The 15,611-nt window shown below is 41.0% G+C and overlaps 1 protein-coding gene across 1 annotated transcript; it reads left to right on the top strand.

The window, feature by feature from the left end:
* Positions 1–259: 259 nt before the first annotated feature.
* LOC109898109 (non-specific lipid-transfer protein-like) lies at positions 260–11,184 on the top strand. Its single transcript, XM_020492912.2, has 5 exons — positions 260–530; positions 1,689–1,788; positions 4,935–5,064; positions 5,244–5,323; positions 9,217–11,184. The coding sequence occupies exons 1-5, from the start codon at positions 487–489 to the stop codon at positions 9,310–9,312; spliced, it is 450 nt and encodes a 149-aa protein (XP_020348501.1). The 5' UTR covers positions 260–486; the 3' UTR covers positions 9,313–11,184.
* The last annotated feature ends 4,427 nt before the right edge of the window (positions 11,185–15,611 follow it).

The following is a 15,611-nucleotide window of genomic DNA, read 5'->3' as shown; positions in this document are numbered from 1 at the left end:
GTCACTAAACCACGACTTATGACGCGAGGGACAAGACAATTTCAATTTTCGACAATCTATTTAAAAAATGGTTTGCAATATAAATGTCTTACATATGTTTTATTAAAAATAAAACCATTAAATAAATACAATTTAAAAAATAATATTGCATAAAAAGAGCAAGGCTTATAAGTGAAATTAGTTGTCAGAATAAGATCGTGTGATTGGAATAGTGGCCAATAATACTCATCAACACACGAACAAAGATGTTAGTTATTTGGTCAGATAGGCTGAGAGCAAATTCGGCTGTTTTTTTTGAGAAAAAGAAACAGAATCAAAATCTTTGGCTCCAAGGAACAGTGTAGTAGAACTCTGCATTGAAGATCAAATCATCGCCTTCTCGGCTATTGACATGTAGGGTCTCGCAGAGAAACATAATAAGGAATTCCGGTTACAAAGTTTATTCACAACACAGCAAGCATAAGAGCTGCATCGGCCTGTTTGAAAATGGTTGTTTCAAATTTCAAAATGCGCGAATCACAGTTTGTAAGGTGAGAAATACTTCAAATGAGTAACATTATCACAGCCATTTAATTGCCACTCGTTTCCTCGCGTTATTCATCTGGAACGGGTCAACCTTGTGAAATGCAAGTGTGGAGCTATGCTAGCTGCTTGCTAGCTCATTGGCTAGCTCTTTGAAAACAATGACAACTGCTGTGCTAACACATGACTTGTGTAATAATAACAAGATAACAACCTGACAAGTATTATATTATATTCCTATGGAATCCATCTTTATTTATCCATATACTTACTAGCTATTAACTTTAGCCACTGCTATTACTTTCACACCACATTCATAATATTGCGTTTAGATGTAGGTCAACTTTAGTCTAATTATGTAATCAAAGAGCCAACCCCTTTCTACAACTTACATCATTCTGCTCTGCATTTGGACTGCTCTCACAGTGGATGTCAGTCATTGATACCATCATGTTGTGACTTAGCTTGTAAAAAAAAACGCAATAGTTCGCAGGAAGCCAGAAGTTAAATCGAATTACATTCCAACTTATTCTGTTGATTGTCTGTATGCTTGAGCCCTTGTGCAGTAGGGAATTTGAGAAAAACAGAATGGAATGTATAATTAAACAGAATTTCCAAATGTGTGTCTGTTGGAGACTCATTCAGTTCCTCTCTGCTTACCTCATGTCAAAATAAAAGTCTTGCTTTTTTGTGCAGGTATGGTGCACGTGCAGGACTTTTATTTTAATATAAAGTAAGCAGAGAGGAAGTGAGTCTACAACATACCTGCAGAAAGAAGCAGATTTTAAAAAAAATGTCCTGCACAAGGACCTACCCTACGGACAATCTGAATAGTAAATTGAATTAGATTTAACTCCTGGCCTTTGGAGGACTGTTCTGTTTTTTTTTGCAAGCTAATATCTTGCAACGTTAGTGTGTAAGTACTAGTGTTGCTAAAAGTAGCTACTTGTGACTGTGGCAAGAGCCTTATGTAATGAGGACTCTGTCTCTTTAGCCTGGGTGATCTACCCCCATGCTATATCTCTTTTCTCCTGCTGAATAATCCTAATTGGCTTGTTATAGTTGCAGCCTATCTCACAGGCTCTGTATGTCATGCCCTCTGTCCATTATGTGTCTCTCTCTCTCATTCTCCCCCTCACTCTCTCTTTCTCTCTCTCCTCTCTCAGCTCCCAGAGAATCCAGGCAGTTAACACCAATGCAGAGAGCAGCTTGGAGAGGTTCAAGGCCTATGCAGTCTTCCAGGAGATAAAAAAGAAGCTGGAGGAGGTATCTTCATTACTGTGTGTTATCTGTTTCAGTTATCAATTATTGCTTCATCCTCTAAAGCAGGCTAAAATGGCATAAAATGAAACAATGGCTATTGGAATTTCTCCTGCTTATGCTGCAAACCTGCTTATGCTGCAAACCTGTTATGCTGCAAATCCTGTTTTCACACCAACATGTTTAGACCTCTTTTCTGTTCCTTTTCACTGAAAATGTGTATATTGTGACCTCTGATCCATTTCCTCCACACTACAGCCATATGAGTCTTATTCATCTTGATCATACCGTACTACATGAAGGAGACAACCTATTTCCATTTCTCTTTCCACTTCGACTGCAGCACACATGGATCCCTTCCCGGAAACAGGCTTTTCTCCATGTCATACAATGATAAAGTTATGTTGTTTGAACCAATCAGATAAATGGTCCTGCATTCTATAAAGTTTTGTGTTTATTGGCAGCTGCTTTGCTCCTTCTGACCTCATTACTACTATAAACATCACAAGCTAGATGATGGCAGATCTCTCTCCCCCTCACTTGCTCTCTCTCGCCATCTCAGTTTCTCGCTATCTCTCTCTCGCCTTAACACAGCCTAGCCATCAGTGAACAGCAGTGCTGTTGGGTCCAAAATACACAACTAGACCTCTATTACACAGACAGAAATAAACGGAACCAAACTAGTCTGCAACTCTTTTGACTCTGGATGTGTAACATTCATCTCTTGTAGGGATGCACGATATATCAGTGAACATATCGGAATCGGTCGATATTAGCTAAAAATGCCAACATCGGTATCAGCCCAACGTCTAGTTTAATGCCCCATTGTGCAAAACCGATGTCAAAGCTGACGTGCATACCTATATAATGTAGGTACATGACATAATGATGCCATGTAAAATCTAGCCCACAATGTCTGCTGTGTGGATCGAGCAGTCATTTCAAAGAGTAACAACATTTCAGTGAGACAACTCCAAGGCGAAATCCATTAAAGCCAAGATAATGGAATTCATTGCCATTGACAATCAACCATTCTCTGTCGTGGGTGATGTTGGCTTTTGCCAACTGGTCGAGCACCGGTACATGCTACCAAGTGAGCTATTTTTCAGATAGTTCCCTATCGGCGTTACACAGTAATAGCATCACTGCTGTTAGCTTCACGACATACATACTATGGAATGCCGTTTGGGTCTTTGCGTGTTAAAAAAGATGTACAAAAAAGTCTGCAAACACCGGCCACGAACGATGTGTTTACAATACCGCGACTGCAACTTCTGGGGTAGCTAGCTTTAGCCACAGCAATTACAACCAGCCTGAAAACCTGCAGTAGAACCTGCAGTCATTTTCATTATTCTTAGCAATGGTTTAGGAATCCTTGTAAGTAAGTATTAGCTAGGTAGCCACTTGTTCGCCTATTGAAATTGAACTTCAGTTCATGAAAATACATAGCTAGCCAGCTACCTAACCCTTTTGCCCAAAGCTAACGTTATAAGCAGCCAGGTAGCTTCATCTGGCTGGTGAGGCTTGACCGCACTGGGTTATGTGTTGTGAAGCTAGCCACAATAAGGATAAGGCCCAATATTGGAATTTGCAGTTTGGTTCAAAATAAAGGTATGTCATTGAAAGTAATGCAAATGAATACAAATAGTAGAATTATGCATACAATTCCACTATTGTGGCTAATCCTTACTTTGGCTAGCTTCACATAGATGGGTCCGACCACCATTTAATCAAATAAGAACTGTCTTATAAATTAGGGTTATTTTTAGATGACACCTAGCTATATAGGTAGCTAGCTAACTATAGCTATTGAAACAGGATGTCGTTTTGCTATGTTTTTGGGGAAGAACATTGTTTGCATCCATGAGCTAGCTAGCTTTTTTTATGACCAGCACTGTAGGTGCGCGATACAACTTTTCCAGCATCATAGCATACGTACCGATGAATCCTTGTGACATATGAAATACGAGTGATAGTGTAATCAATGTGTAATAACTACATCAAAACATGTGTGAACCCGTTTAAATTATTATGTGACGTGCAGTCATATTCAGGTCCTGATTGGTCAACAAGCTTATTTGACACATCAAATAGTGTTATTTGAACTGTTAAATAGTATATTTTCTGACACGCAAATACCCAAACGGCATCCCATAGAAATCCTGGTTGAGGATGAAATGACTGAACAAATGAACAACGAAACGGCGCAGCACGTAAGTGAAAGAAATAGGTTTTGATGATGTTTTTCTGGTAATGGGTAGATACGTAAATAACAACAAAATATATTTTTGATAAGTGTGTGTGTGTGTGTGTGTCATTTTTATTTAACTAGACAAGTCAGTTAAGAACAAATTCTTATTTACAATGACGGCCAAACCAGGTGACGCTGGACCAATTGTGCGCCGCCCTATGGGACTCCCAATCACGACCGGATGTGATACCGCCTGGATTCGAACCAGGGACTGTAGTGACGCCTCTTGCACTGAAATGCAGGGCCTTAGACCACTGCGTCTGTGTGTGTGTGTTAACTATTTAATTGTACTAGAATGCTTAAAAGGCCGCTAAAATGTTTAATATCGGTTATCGGTATCTGTTTTTTTTTTGCAAGGTAAATATTGGAAATCGGAATAGGACAAAAATGTCATATCGGTGCATCATTAATCTCTTGTCCTACTTTAGATTTTACAAGTCTGTCTGGCAGCAGTGGAGTAGTGCTGGCTATCTGGTTCCCATTAGGATCTCTGTTTTGCTGTAATGGTATTCTACTACTATGTATCTGATAATCCACAGATTAATACAATATTGAAACCTATCTGGACTGTGAGAATATGTAGTTACAGGAAGACAAACATTCTATTCCTTGTTACACATGTTCAGAAAATTGTTTTCCAGTAGCCTAATTGATCATTAATGCATGATTTATTATGTGTATTTTCAGTGTGTGTTTTCAGTTAATTCTTTGCAGTTCTTTTAATGATTTTAAAAAGCCCATGGATCAAAGAATGGTTTAACTAAATATTAAATGCCTTGTTAGGGATACATTTATTTATTTTTGCCGTTGCCTGACATCAGTCCTTTTTTTCCCCCATATTTGGACATGACATTAGGATATAGTACTGATTATCATTCTTATGACTTATACTACCTTGTAGGATGGGGAGTCATTTGTGAAGAAGATTGGGGGGGTGTTTGCCTTCAAGGTAAAGGATGGTCCGGATGGTGAAGAGGCGACCTGGATAGTGGACGTGAAGAATGGCAAGGGTTGCGTTCATAATGACACAGGTAAGAACAGCAAGGGCTGTGTCCACAACGACAGGTCAGAATGAGAGGTTTCGTCCACATTGACAGTAAGAATGTAAAAAGCTAGTTGTATTTTCACAGGCTGTATTGTGATTGTTGTGGTCTCTCTGTATTTCTCCCATTCTTGCTCGCCTCTTCCTCTCCTCGTTCTCCCCTTCTAGCAAAGAAAGCGGACTGCACTATTGCCATGTTGGATGCAGACCTGCTGTCCTTGATGACGGGGAAAATGAACCCACAGACAGTAAGTATTACCTGGCATTAGTGTGGCGTGATTAGACTCAACAAACTCTTTTCCCCCATAGTTGTTAGTAGCGGACTTCTGCTGTTATTATTTTAGGGAGTTGATATCCTGTATTTTAGTCAGTCTCTTTGTTTAAGTTTGCAAACTTAAACAATCTTCTTAGACTTATGGGTGTGAGGGAGGCTGTCTATATTCTAATTGGTCCATTTCAATATTTAGGTTTTACACAATGGCGTGGGCTGTACTCCTGCTCTTCATGACCTCTCATTTGACTTAATTTCTTTAGTCAAGTCAGCCAGCCAACAAGCCAGCCAGTCAGACATACTGGCTAACAGTACGCTAGCTAACAAGCTTCAAAACAGAGTTTTTACATTTAAATGATTATACAAAATTCTTGCCACCAACAGAATGTTATATACATACTGTACAGATCCTTTCGGAATAGTATTCAGGCCCTTTGACTTTTTCCACATTTTGTTATGTTTCAGCCTTATTCAAAAAAAAGTAGTACATTTTTTTTTTACCCAGCAATCTACACACTTTTTAAAAAACTGATACCTTATTTACAAAAGATTTCAGACCCTATGCTATGAGACTTGAAATTGAGCTCAGGTGCATCCTGTTTCCATTAAGCATCCTTGAGATGTTTCTACAACTTAATTGAGTCCATTTCAATTGTTTAGACATGTTTTGGAAAGGGACACACATCAATATAAGGTCCCACAGTTGAAAGTACGTGTCAGAGCAAAAACCAAGCCAAGAGGTTGAAGAAATTGTCTGTAGAGCTCCGAGACAGCAATTTGTCGAGGCACAGATCTGGGGAAGTGTACCAAAACATTTCTGCAGCATTGAAGGTCCCAAAGAACACAGTGGCCTCCATCATTCTTAAATAGAAGAAGTTTGGAACCAACAAGGATCTTCCTAGAGCTGGCCGCCTGGCCAAACTGAACAATCAGGGGAGAAGGGCCTTGGTCAGGGAGGTGACCAAGAACCCGATGGTCACTCTGCCAGAGCTCTAAAGTACCTCTGTGGAGATGGGAGAACCTTCCAGAAGGACAAAGATCTCTGCAGCACTCCACCAATCAGGCCTTTATGGTAGAGTGGCCAGATGGAAGCCACACACCTGTAAAAGGCAAATGACAGTCCGCTTGGAGTTTGCTAAAAGGCACCTAAAGGACTCTCAGACCATGAGAAACAAGATTCTCTGTTCTGATGAAACCAAGATTGAACTATTTAGCCTGAATGCCAAGCGTCACACCTGGAGGAAACTTGGCACCATCCCTATGGTGAAGCAAGGTGGTGGCAGCATCATGCTGTGGCGATGTTTTTCAGTGGCAGGGACTGGGAGACTAGTCAAGATCGAGGCAAAGATTAACGGAGCAAAGTACAGAGAGATCCTTGATGATAATTTGCTCCAGAGCGCTCAGAACCTCAGACTTGGGTGAAGGTTCACCTTCCAACAGGGCAGCGACCCTAAGCACACAGCCAACACAATGCAGGAGTGGCTTCGGGAAAAGTCTCTGAATGTCCTTGAGTGGCCCAGCCAGAGCCTGGACTTGAACCCAATCGAACATCTTTGGAGAGACTTGAAAATAGCTGTGCAGCGACGCTCCCCATCCAACTTGACAGAGCTTGAGAGGATCTGCAGAGAAGAATGGGAGAAACTCCCCAAATACAGGTGTGCCAAGCTTGTAGCGTTGTACCCAAGAACACGCGAGGCTGTAATCGCTGCCAAGGGTGCTTCAACAAAGCACTGCGTAAAGGGTCTGAATACTTGTAAAAAATTATTTAAAAAAAAATACATTTGCAAAAATGTCTACAAACCTGTTTTTGCTGTGTCATTATGGGGTATTGTGTGTAGATTGATGAGGGGGGAAAAACTATGTAATCAATTTTAGAATAAGGCTGTAATGTAACAAAACGTGGAAAAGTTAAGGGGTCTGAATACTATCCGAAGGCTAAGTATACAAAACATTAAGAACACCTGCTCTTTCCCATGACAGACTGACCAGGTGAAAGCTATGATCCCTTATTGATGTCACTTTTTTTCTATTGTGTTATTGACTGTACGCTTGTTTCTTCCATGTGTAACTCTGTAGTGTTGTTTGTGTCGCACTGCTTTGTTTTATCTTGACCAGGTCGCAGTTGTAAATGAGAACTTGTTCTCAACTAGTTTACCTGGTTAAATAAAGGTGAAAAAAAAATCTGTGTAGATGAAGGGGAGGAGATGGGTTAAATACGTTATTTTCAAGCCTTGAGACAATTGAGACAAGGATTGTGTATGTGTGCCATTCAGAGGGTGAATGAGCAAGACAAAAGATTTAAGTGCCTTTGAACAGGGTGTGGTAGTAGGTGTCAGGTGCACCGGTTTGTGTCAAGAACTTCATTCAACACTTGGGTTTTTCACACTCAACAGTTTGCCTGTGTATCGAGTGGTCCACCACCTAAAGGACATTCAGCCGACTTGACATTTTTTTAAAGTATTTGGCATAATTTTCTTGATAAAACGCTTCACATGTTGATTAACTTTATCAACACAGTCTAGACTTTTGCTATGGGGCACAGTCTTTACTAGCCAGATCCCAACACTGGCCTCTTGATAGGTGATCCCTTTAGAAAAGAGCCCATTAACCTTATTGTTTCTTAAGTAGAACACGTTCTGGAAAATAAAAGAACGGGTTCAATATGAGTAACGCTGCGGTCAACGTCTGTGTCAATGTCTGTGTTATTTTACTTTTAATTTGCTCTGTAGGTATGTCTGATTTGAATGGACTTTTGTATACTAAATTGTAGTATAGGATCTCGGCTGTGAATTTGTAAGGTTTGTTCAGGACTCTCCAACCCTGTTCCTGGAGAGCTACCGTACTGTAGGTTTTCACTCCAACCCTAATCTAGCGTACCTGATTTTTAATAATTAGCTGGTTGATAAGCTGCACCAGGTTAGTTACAACTGGGGTTGGAGCAAAAAATCGACATGAGGATGGCTCTCCAGGAAGAGGGTTGGGATCTTCATAGTGCAATGATGTCATACTTGTTTACCTTAGATCCAACTGTACTATTATCTATCGTTCAAAAGGTTGACCATGGTCCATTTCTTCTCTAGTTTTCCCCCATTTTATATAATGGTGCTTTTGTAATGGAGGATAGGTGTGTCTTTGGAACTACGGTCTCACCAAAGAAACCTCCAGGGCTTCTATTACGATGTCTATCGTTGTTGCTTAAGCCGGGTGTACATTACACAAGTACATTGAGTACATCAGACAACGTGTTCACACTTGTAGCTCTGAGAAGGCCTGCATGCTTAGTGCTCACTCTCTTATTGAGCTGTAGCCTATATTGGGCAATACAGCGGGGAGAGATTTGTCCATGAAGGCTGCCTGTTTAGTTAATCTGGTTTCACTCTTCCCAGTGGTTTTTCTCACGCTGGGTGCAGTGCCAAAACCGTTAGGGTCACTGTGTTAGTGCTGCCTGCCACACAAGGCACACAAGGCACAGGATATGCAGATCCTGCTGCTGCCCCACTCTCCACACTGATGTTAATTTCTCAATTTTTAACTCTTTAAACCAGACAGGAACACACACTAGCGGAGTATAGTGCAGGTCAGGAATCATTTCAAAATGGTTTGTTTTCCGACCCACTCCAGAAGAGTATTTCCTCATTGTGTTGTCTGCAGTGTGATTTACTTTCCACTGCTCAAAATGGAGGCTTCACTTTGATGAACAACTGTTTGGAGAGATGAATTGTGTGTGCAATATATGTGTTTGTGTGTTTAATAAAAAATGGTCTTGTGCTATGCCCTCCCAAAAGGCATCTGTGAAATTAGTCTTGCTTGCTCTCTCTCTCTCTCTCTGTGTTTTGATTCTAATGACTGACTCTCTATTCTGATCCTTAGGCGTTCTTCCAGGGCAAGCTGAAGATCACAGGGAATATGGGAATGGCCATGAAGCTCCAGAGTTTGCAGTTGCAGCCAGGCAAAGCCAAGCTGTGAGGTAGAACCTGGGGCTACAGTCAGAGGTTACCTCCCTAGCACTATTCTAGTGTCAGATCTTCATATGCTAACCTGAACCACTAGGGGTTACAACAACAAAACTGGTCCCAGACCTGCACTAAGGGTAACTTCTACCATTTCTCTAGCTCAACAGCAACCACCCCCATCCAACTCTAGTAGTTTGAGGAGAGGAAGGATGAGGATGTGAGGAGAGAATGATGAGATGGAATAATGGATGAAGAGAAAGACTTTTCTCCCTTTCGCTCTCTCTGACCCCTCTGTCTTTTTCTAATATATTAATGACCAGAACACACTAGACTAGAAAGATATACTGTAAGGGTGCACTCTAATCTCACTCTCCCAACTGTGTAGTTAGGGGGCTAAGCCTACAAATCTGGGTGAAATCCAATTGTATTTGATGCCGTTTATTATTATTCGGGTTCTTCCATAAATTGTATGGGGGAAAAATCTAATTCACGTCAGTTGGCCCAGGAAGGTGGATCTTTGCAAGATGGTAAAAGGTCAAGGGCCAAACCCTCTCATGCAACGCCATGCCAATTGGCCACATGGTGGCACTATAGCAAGCGATTGAAAATGTTAACTTTGAAAGGTCACAACCCTCACCCCGTGTGACCAAGAGTCCTAAAATTTGCTACATAGGACCCTCTCCTCACAAGGAACAGATTTGCCTCCAGGACCCTGAAGGTCCTCTATGATAGATTTTCTGCCATTTTAGAATTTTGTTTAAAAAAATAAATAATAATATTACTCCTCTGGCACCAAATGACACATCTGTACAACACTTGATACATGGCATCTATGGACCAAGCTCTCACATGTTTTTCCAGGACAGCATGTCAAACAACATGGCTGCTACTGATCAATAAACATTCATGTGGGTGTGTTCTGGCACATGAATGCATATAAATCCGAAACCGATAATCGTATTGTAACAACTTGGTACACATGTTCCAAACACTGTCAAGACTCAACATCTATGCACATTTTCAGATCGACCAAACAATGGCACTATAACGGGCACATGTTTATCTCTCTTGATCCTTTTTTAACTCAGACCGATGAGTCTAGCTAGCTAAGTTATAAAGTGTGATTCAGTTTGGCCACATGGTGGCATTGTTGGACAGAATAATTCATGCAAGCTCATTGACTCATAGAACCCATATTGTTTGAGAAAGATTCTTGGAAAATATTACATTAAAAGCCTATTGCGTGATCTGTTTGATTTTGAGCTCTGATAATTGGCAAGCTTGGTAATGAGTACAGAAGTAGCTCGTCCTAGGGCAGTTTATACAATTTGTCTTGATAGTGGAAAAGTGGGCCCACAGCTTGATCCCCGGCATTGCATCTTCCAGTTATATTTTTATATTAATTCAGTTTGATTTATTATGACTTGGAGAAGATCTGTTTGCATGAAAATTATGTAATGAATTTAATCATGCCCCTCTCATCAATGTCTGATCTTTTTCCCCCCATTACGTTTCATGTGGTAATGGATATATTATCGCTCTTGACGTTTGGGACAGCATAATTCATGTATTGTACTGTCTCAGAGCTGTGCTATAGTAATTTCTCCTTATTCAGCCTTTATGAGATATAAAACACTAAAGTGCCTCTCAGGTGTGCAGTATCCCCTGTTACTTTATGAACAAGTGTAAAACTATTGATAAGGTCTCATCTGATTCATAAAAATCTGAAATACACCTGAATGGATGTACCACTGAATTAATGTTACTGTGTTACTTTCAGCCATGTTGTTGAGACTGTGACCACCTGAATGACTCATGATGCTAAAGTGATTTATCCTAAATAAACTCTCTGTTACTTGCTAATAAATGCTGTTTAAAAATGGTATTCTCCCTCTTTAAAAATGGTTTACTCGTAGATAGGCATGAAGGATAGGAGGTAGACTCATAGATGGCGGGAAATGCAGAGGTGAAAGTTGCAGATCCCAATTACTGGAGGCCATACATAGTCTGGAGTCTGCAGCTCTACCACTAACCATTCTTTTTTTCCCTTGAAAATGTTTTAGGTTTGTTATATACTATCCTTTATCATTTTCCCCTAACTATACCACCACTCGCTCCCCTAATTGGAGTAAACTAATGGACAACAACACTTAGGCTTCTACTTCCAGATTATACATACTATATACATTTTACGGACAGTATATTTTACATTAGTTATAATTTGTTTGTTTTTAGTCCCATCCTTCAGCTACCCTCAACCCCTCCCATCTATCTCTGAAAACCATTTCGTTTTGATTTCTATTTGCCATATATTTTTTCAACTGTGATGTTTCACAAAAGTCCGGAACCTTTCTATTCTCATAGCTTCTACAGATTGTAAATTAAAGATAAACATTTTCAGAATTAACTCCAGGTAAATGTTGCTTTTCTTCAGCCAGTCCTGAACCTGCAACCACAAACAATCTACATATGGTCAGTACCAAAACGAAACATTTAATGATTCTGTCTCTTCGCAGCAAAATCTGCAGAGCTGGGATGGTTGTATCCCCTAAATATATTTTGTTAATTATTTATTTCACCTTTATTTAACCAGGTAGGCAAGTTGAGAACAAGTTCTCATTTACAACTGCGACCTGGCCAAGATTATGCAAAGCAGTTCGACACATACAACAACACAGAGTTACACATGGAGTAAAACAAACATAGTCAATAATACAGTAGAAAAATAAGTCTATATACAATGTGAGCAAGTGAGGTGAGATAAGGGAGGTAAAGGCAAAAAAGGCCATGGTGGCGAAGTAAATACAATATAGCAAGTAAAACACTGGAATGGTTGATTTGCAGTGGAAGAATGTGCAAAGTAGAGATAGAAATAATGGGGTGCAAAGGAGAAAAATATATAAATACAGTAGGGAAAGAGGTAGTTGTTTGGGCTAATTTATAGATGGGCTATGTACAGGTGCAGTAATCTGTGAGCTGCTCTGACAGCTGGTGCTTAAAGCTAGTGAGGGAGATAAGTGTTTCCAGTTCCAGTCATTTTTGTAGTTTGTTCCAGTCATTAGCAGCGGAAGGAGTGGCGGCCAAAGGAAGAATTGGTTTTGGGGGTGACCAGAGAGCTATACCTGCTGGAGCGCGTGCTACAGTTGGGTGCTGCTATGGTGACCAGCGAGCTGAGATAAGGGGGACTTTACCTAGCAGGGTCTTGTAGATGACCTGGAGCCAGTGGGTTTGTCGACGAGTATGAAGCGAGGGCCAGCCAACGCGAGCGTACAGGTAGTATATGGGTAGTATATGGGGCTTTGGTGACAAAACGGATGGCACTGTGATAGACTGCATCCAATTTATTGAGTAGGGTATTGGAGGCTATTTTGTAAATGACATTGCCGAAGTCGAGGATTGGTAGGATGGTCAGTTTTACAAGGGTATGTTTGGCAGCATGAGTGAAGGATGCTCTTTTGCGAAATAGGAAGAAGCCAATTCTAGATTAAACTTTGGATGTTGATGTACACACTACTGTTCAAAAGTTTGGGGTCACATAGAAATGTCCTTGTTATTGAAATAAAAGCTAATTTTTTTGTCCATTAAAATAACATCAAATTGATCAGAAATACAGTGTAGACACTGTTAATGTTGTAAATGACTATTGTAGCTGGAAACGGCAGATTTTTTATGGAATATCTACATAGGCGTACAGAGGCCCATTATCAGCAATCATCACTCCTGTGTTCCAATGTCACGTTGTGGTAGCTAATCCAAGTTTATCATTTTAAAAGGCTAATTGATCATTAGAAAACAATTTTGCAATTACGTTAGCAGATCTGAAAACTGTTGTGCTGATTAAAGCAATAAAACGGTCCTTTAGACTAGTTGAGTATCTTGAGCATCAGCATTTGGGGGTTTGATTACAGGCTCAAAATGGCTAGAAACAAAGACCTTTCTTCTGGAACTCATCAGGCTGTTCTTGTTCTGAGAAATTAAGGCTATTCCATGTGAGAAATTGTCAAGAAACTGAAGATTTCGTACAACTCTGTGATCAGATTAAGCAGAAGCTAAACTACAGGACTGTTTTGCTAGCAGACTGGAATATGTTCCGGGATTCTTCCGATGGCATTGAGGAGTACACCATATCAGTCACTGGCTTCATCAATAAGTGAATTGATGATGTCGTCACGACAGTGACTGTATGTACATACCCCAACCAGAAGCCATGGATTACAGGCAACATCCTCACTGAGCTAAAGGGTAGAGCTGTCACTCTTAAGGAGCAGGACTCTAACCCGGATGCTGATAAGAAATCCTGCGATGCCCTCCGACAAAGCATCAATACAGGACTAAGATCGAATCATACTACACCGGCTCCGACGCTCGTCGCAAGTGGCAGGGCTTGCAAACTATTACAGACCACAAAGGGAAGCACAGCCACGAGCTGCCCAGTGACACGAGCCTACCAGACGAGCAAAATTACTTCTATGCTTGCTTCGAGGCAAGTAACATTGAAATATTCATGAGAGCATCAGTTGTTCTGGATGACTGTTTGATCGCGCTCTCCGCAGCCAATGCGAGAAAGACCGTTAAACAGGTCAACATTCACAAGGCCGTAGGGCCAGATGGATTACCAGGGCGTGTACTCTGAGCATGTGCTGACCAACTGGCAAGTGTCTTCACTGACATTTTCAACCTCTCTCTGTCCGAGTCTGTAATACCAACATGTTTCAAGCAGACCACCATAGTCCCTGTGCTCAAGAACACCAAGGTAACCTGCCTAAATGACTACTGACCTGTAGCGCTCACGTTTGTAGCCATGAAGTGTTTTGAAAGGCTGGTCATGGCTCACATCAACACCATTATCCCAGAAACCTTAGACCCACTCCGATTTGCATACCGCCCCAAGAGATCCACAGCAGATGCAATCTCTATTGCACTCCACACTGCCCTTTCACACCAGGACAAAAGGAACACCTATATGAGAATGCTATTCATTGACTCAAGCTCAGCGTTCAACACCATAGTGCCCTCAAAGCTCATCACTAAGCTAAGGACCTTGGGACTAAACACCTCCCTCTGCAAACTGGATCCTGGACTTCCTGATGGGCCACCCCCAGGTGGTAAGGGTAGGTAACAACACATCCGCCACATCAGCGTCCACATCACCAACAAACTAACATGGTCCAAATACACCAAGACAGTCGTGAAGAGGGCACGACAAAACCTATTCCCCCTCAGAAGACTGAAAATATTTGGCATGGGTCCTCAGATCCTCAAAAGATTCTACAGCTGCACCATCAAGAGCATCCTGACGGGTTGCATCACTGCCTGGTATGGCAACTGCTCGGCCTATGACCGTAAAGGCACTACAGAGGGTAGTGCGTATGGCCCAGTACATCACTGGGGCCAAGCTTCCTGCCATCCAGGACCTTTAAACCAGGCAGTGTCAGAGGAAGGCCCTAAAAATTGTCAAAGACTCTAGCCACCCTAGTCATAGACTGATCTCTCTGCTACCGCACGGCAAGTGTTACCAGAGCCCAAGTCTAGGTCCAAGAGGCTTCTAAACAGCTTCTACCCCCAAGCCATAAGACTCCTAAACATCTATGCAAATGGCCACCCAGACTATTCGCCCTGCTACTCTCTGTTAATTATCTATGCATCTGTCTTTTCTTCACGCAAATGATGGGGATTTGGGCCCATTCCCGAGAAACCGGTTTATCCTTCGCGGGTACAGTCCTTAGCCATGGTATATTGGTATTATACCACAAACCCTGAGGTATCTTATTGCTATTATAAACTGGTTACCAACGTAATTATTATATTGTTCAAATTCCATAGGTCATATTATTGTATTAATTCACAAGTTGAATCAAGTATGCTAGCTCTGGAAAATCTGGGGTTTACAAACCACTGATTTAGGTATCAGTTCTCAATTGACATAAGACATATGTGAGTCTTTCACATGACACCATCATTGGCCATAGTCATAGTTCATATCTAATGGAATAACACAACAGATTACATAAACTGGAATGTTACTCTCACTCACGGTTAAAAAAATAGAACTACCCAAAATATTCATACGTGCTGCTGCCCCAACATATTAATTATCACTAAAGGCCATGATACACAGTTTTTTTTATCTTACTAGTTGCTGCAACTAGTTTACATTTGAAAAATAGCAACTTTTTATTATCTGGCGTATCTTGATCGGCAGTGCCACATAGTGGGCAATTTTTAGGAATCCTCCAAACAGAGGCCAGATATTGGTCACGTGATCAGCTCTTCCAAAATATTTTGGAAAAAATGGCTTTTGAGCTCAAGCGA

This window comes from Oncorhynchus kisutch, linkage group LG10 (assembly GCF_002021735.2).
Source record: "Oncorhynchus kisutch isolate 150728-3 linkage group LG10, Okis_V2, whole genome shotgun sequence".
Taxonomy (NCBI): domain Eukaryota; kingdom Metazoa; phylum Chordata; class Actinopteri; order Salmoniformes; family Salmonidae; genus Oncorhynchus; species Oncorhynchus kisutch.
This window is presented reverse-complemented; position numbering and strand designations above follow the sequence as displayed.

Excerpts from the sequence above, each read along its gene's own strand:
- LOC109898109 (XM_020492912.2), top strand. The coding sequence starts at position 487 with ATGGTTGTTTCAAATTTCAAAATGCGCGAATCACAGTTTGTAAG. Across the intron at positions 531-1,688 it reads CGCGAATCACAGTTTGTAAG|CTCCCAGAGAATCCAGGCAG; the intron begins GTGAGAAATACT and ends CTCCTCTCTCAG. Across the intron at positions 5,065-5,243 it reads TTGCGTTCATAATGACACAG|CAAAGAAAGCGGACTGCACT; the intron begins GTAAGAACAGCA and ends CTCCCCTTCTAG.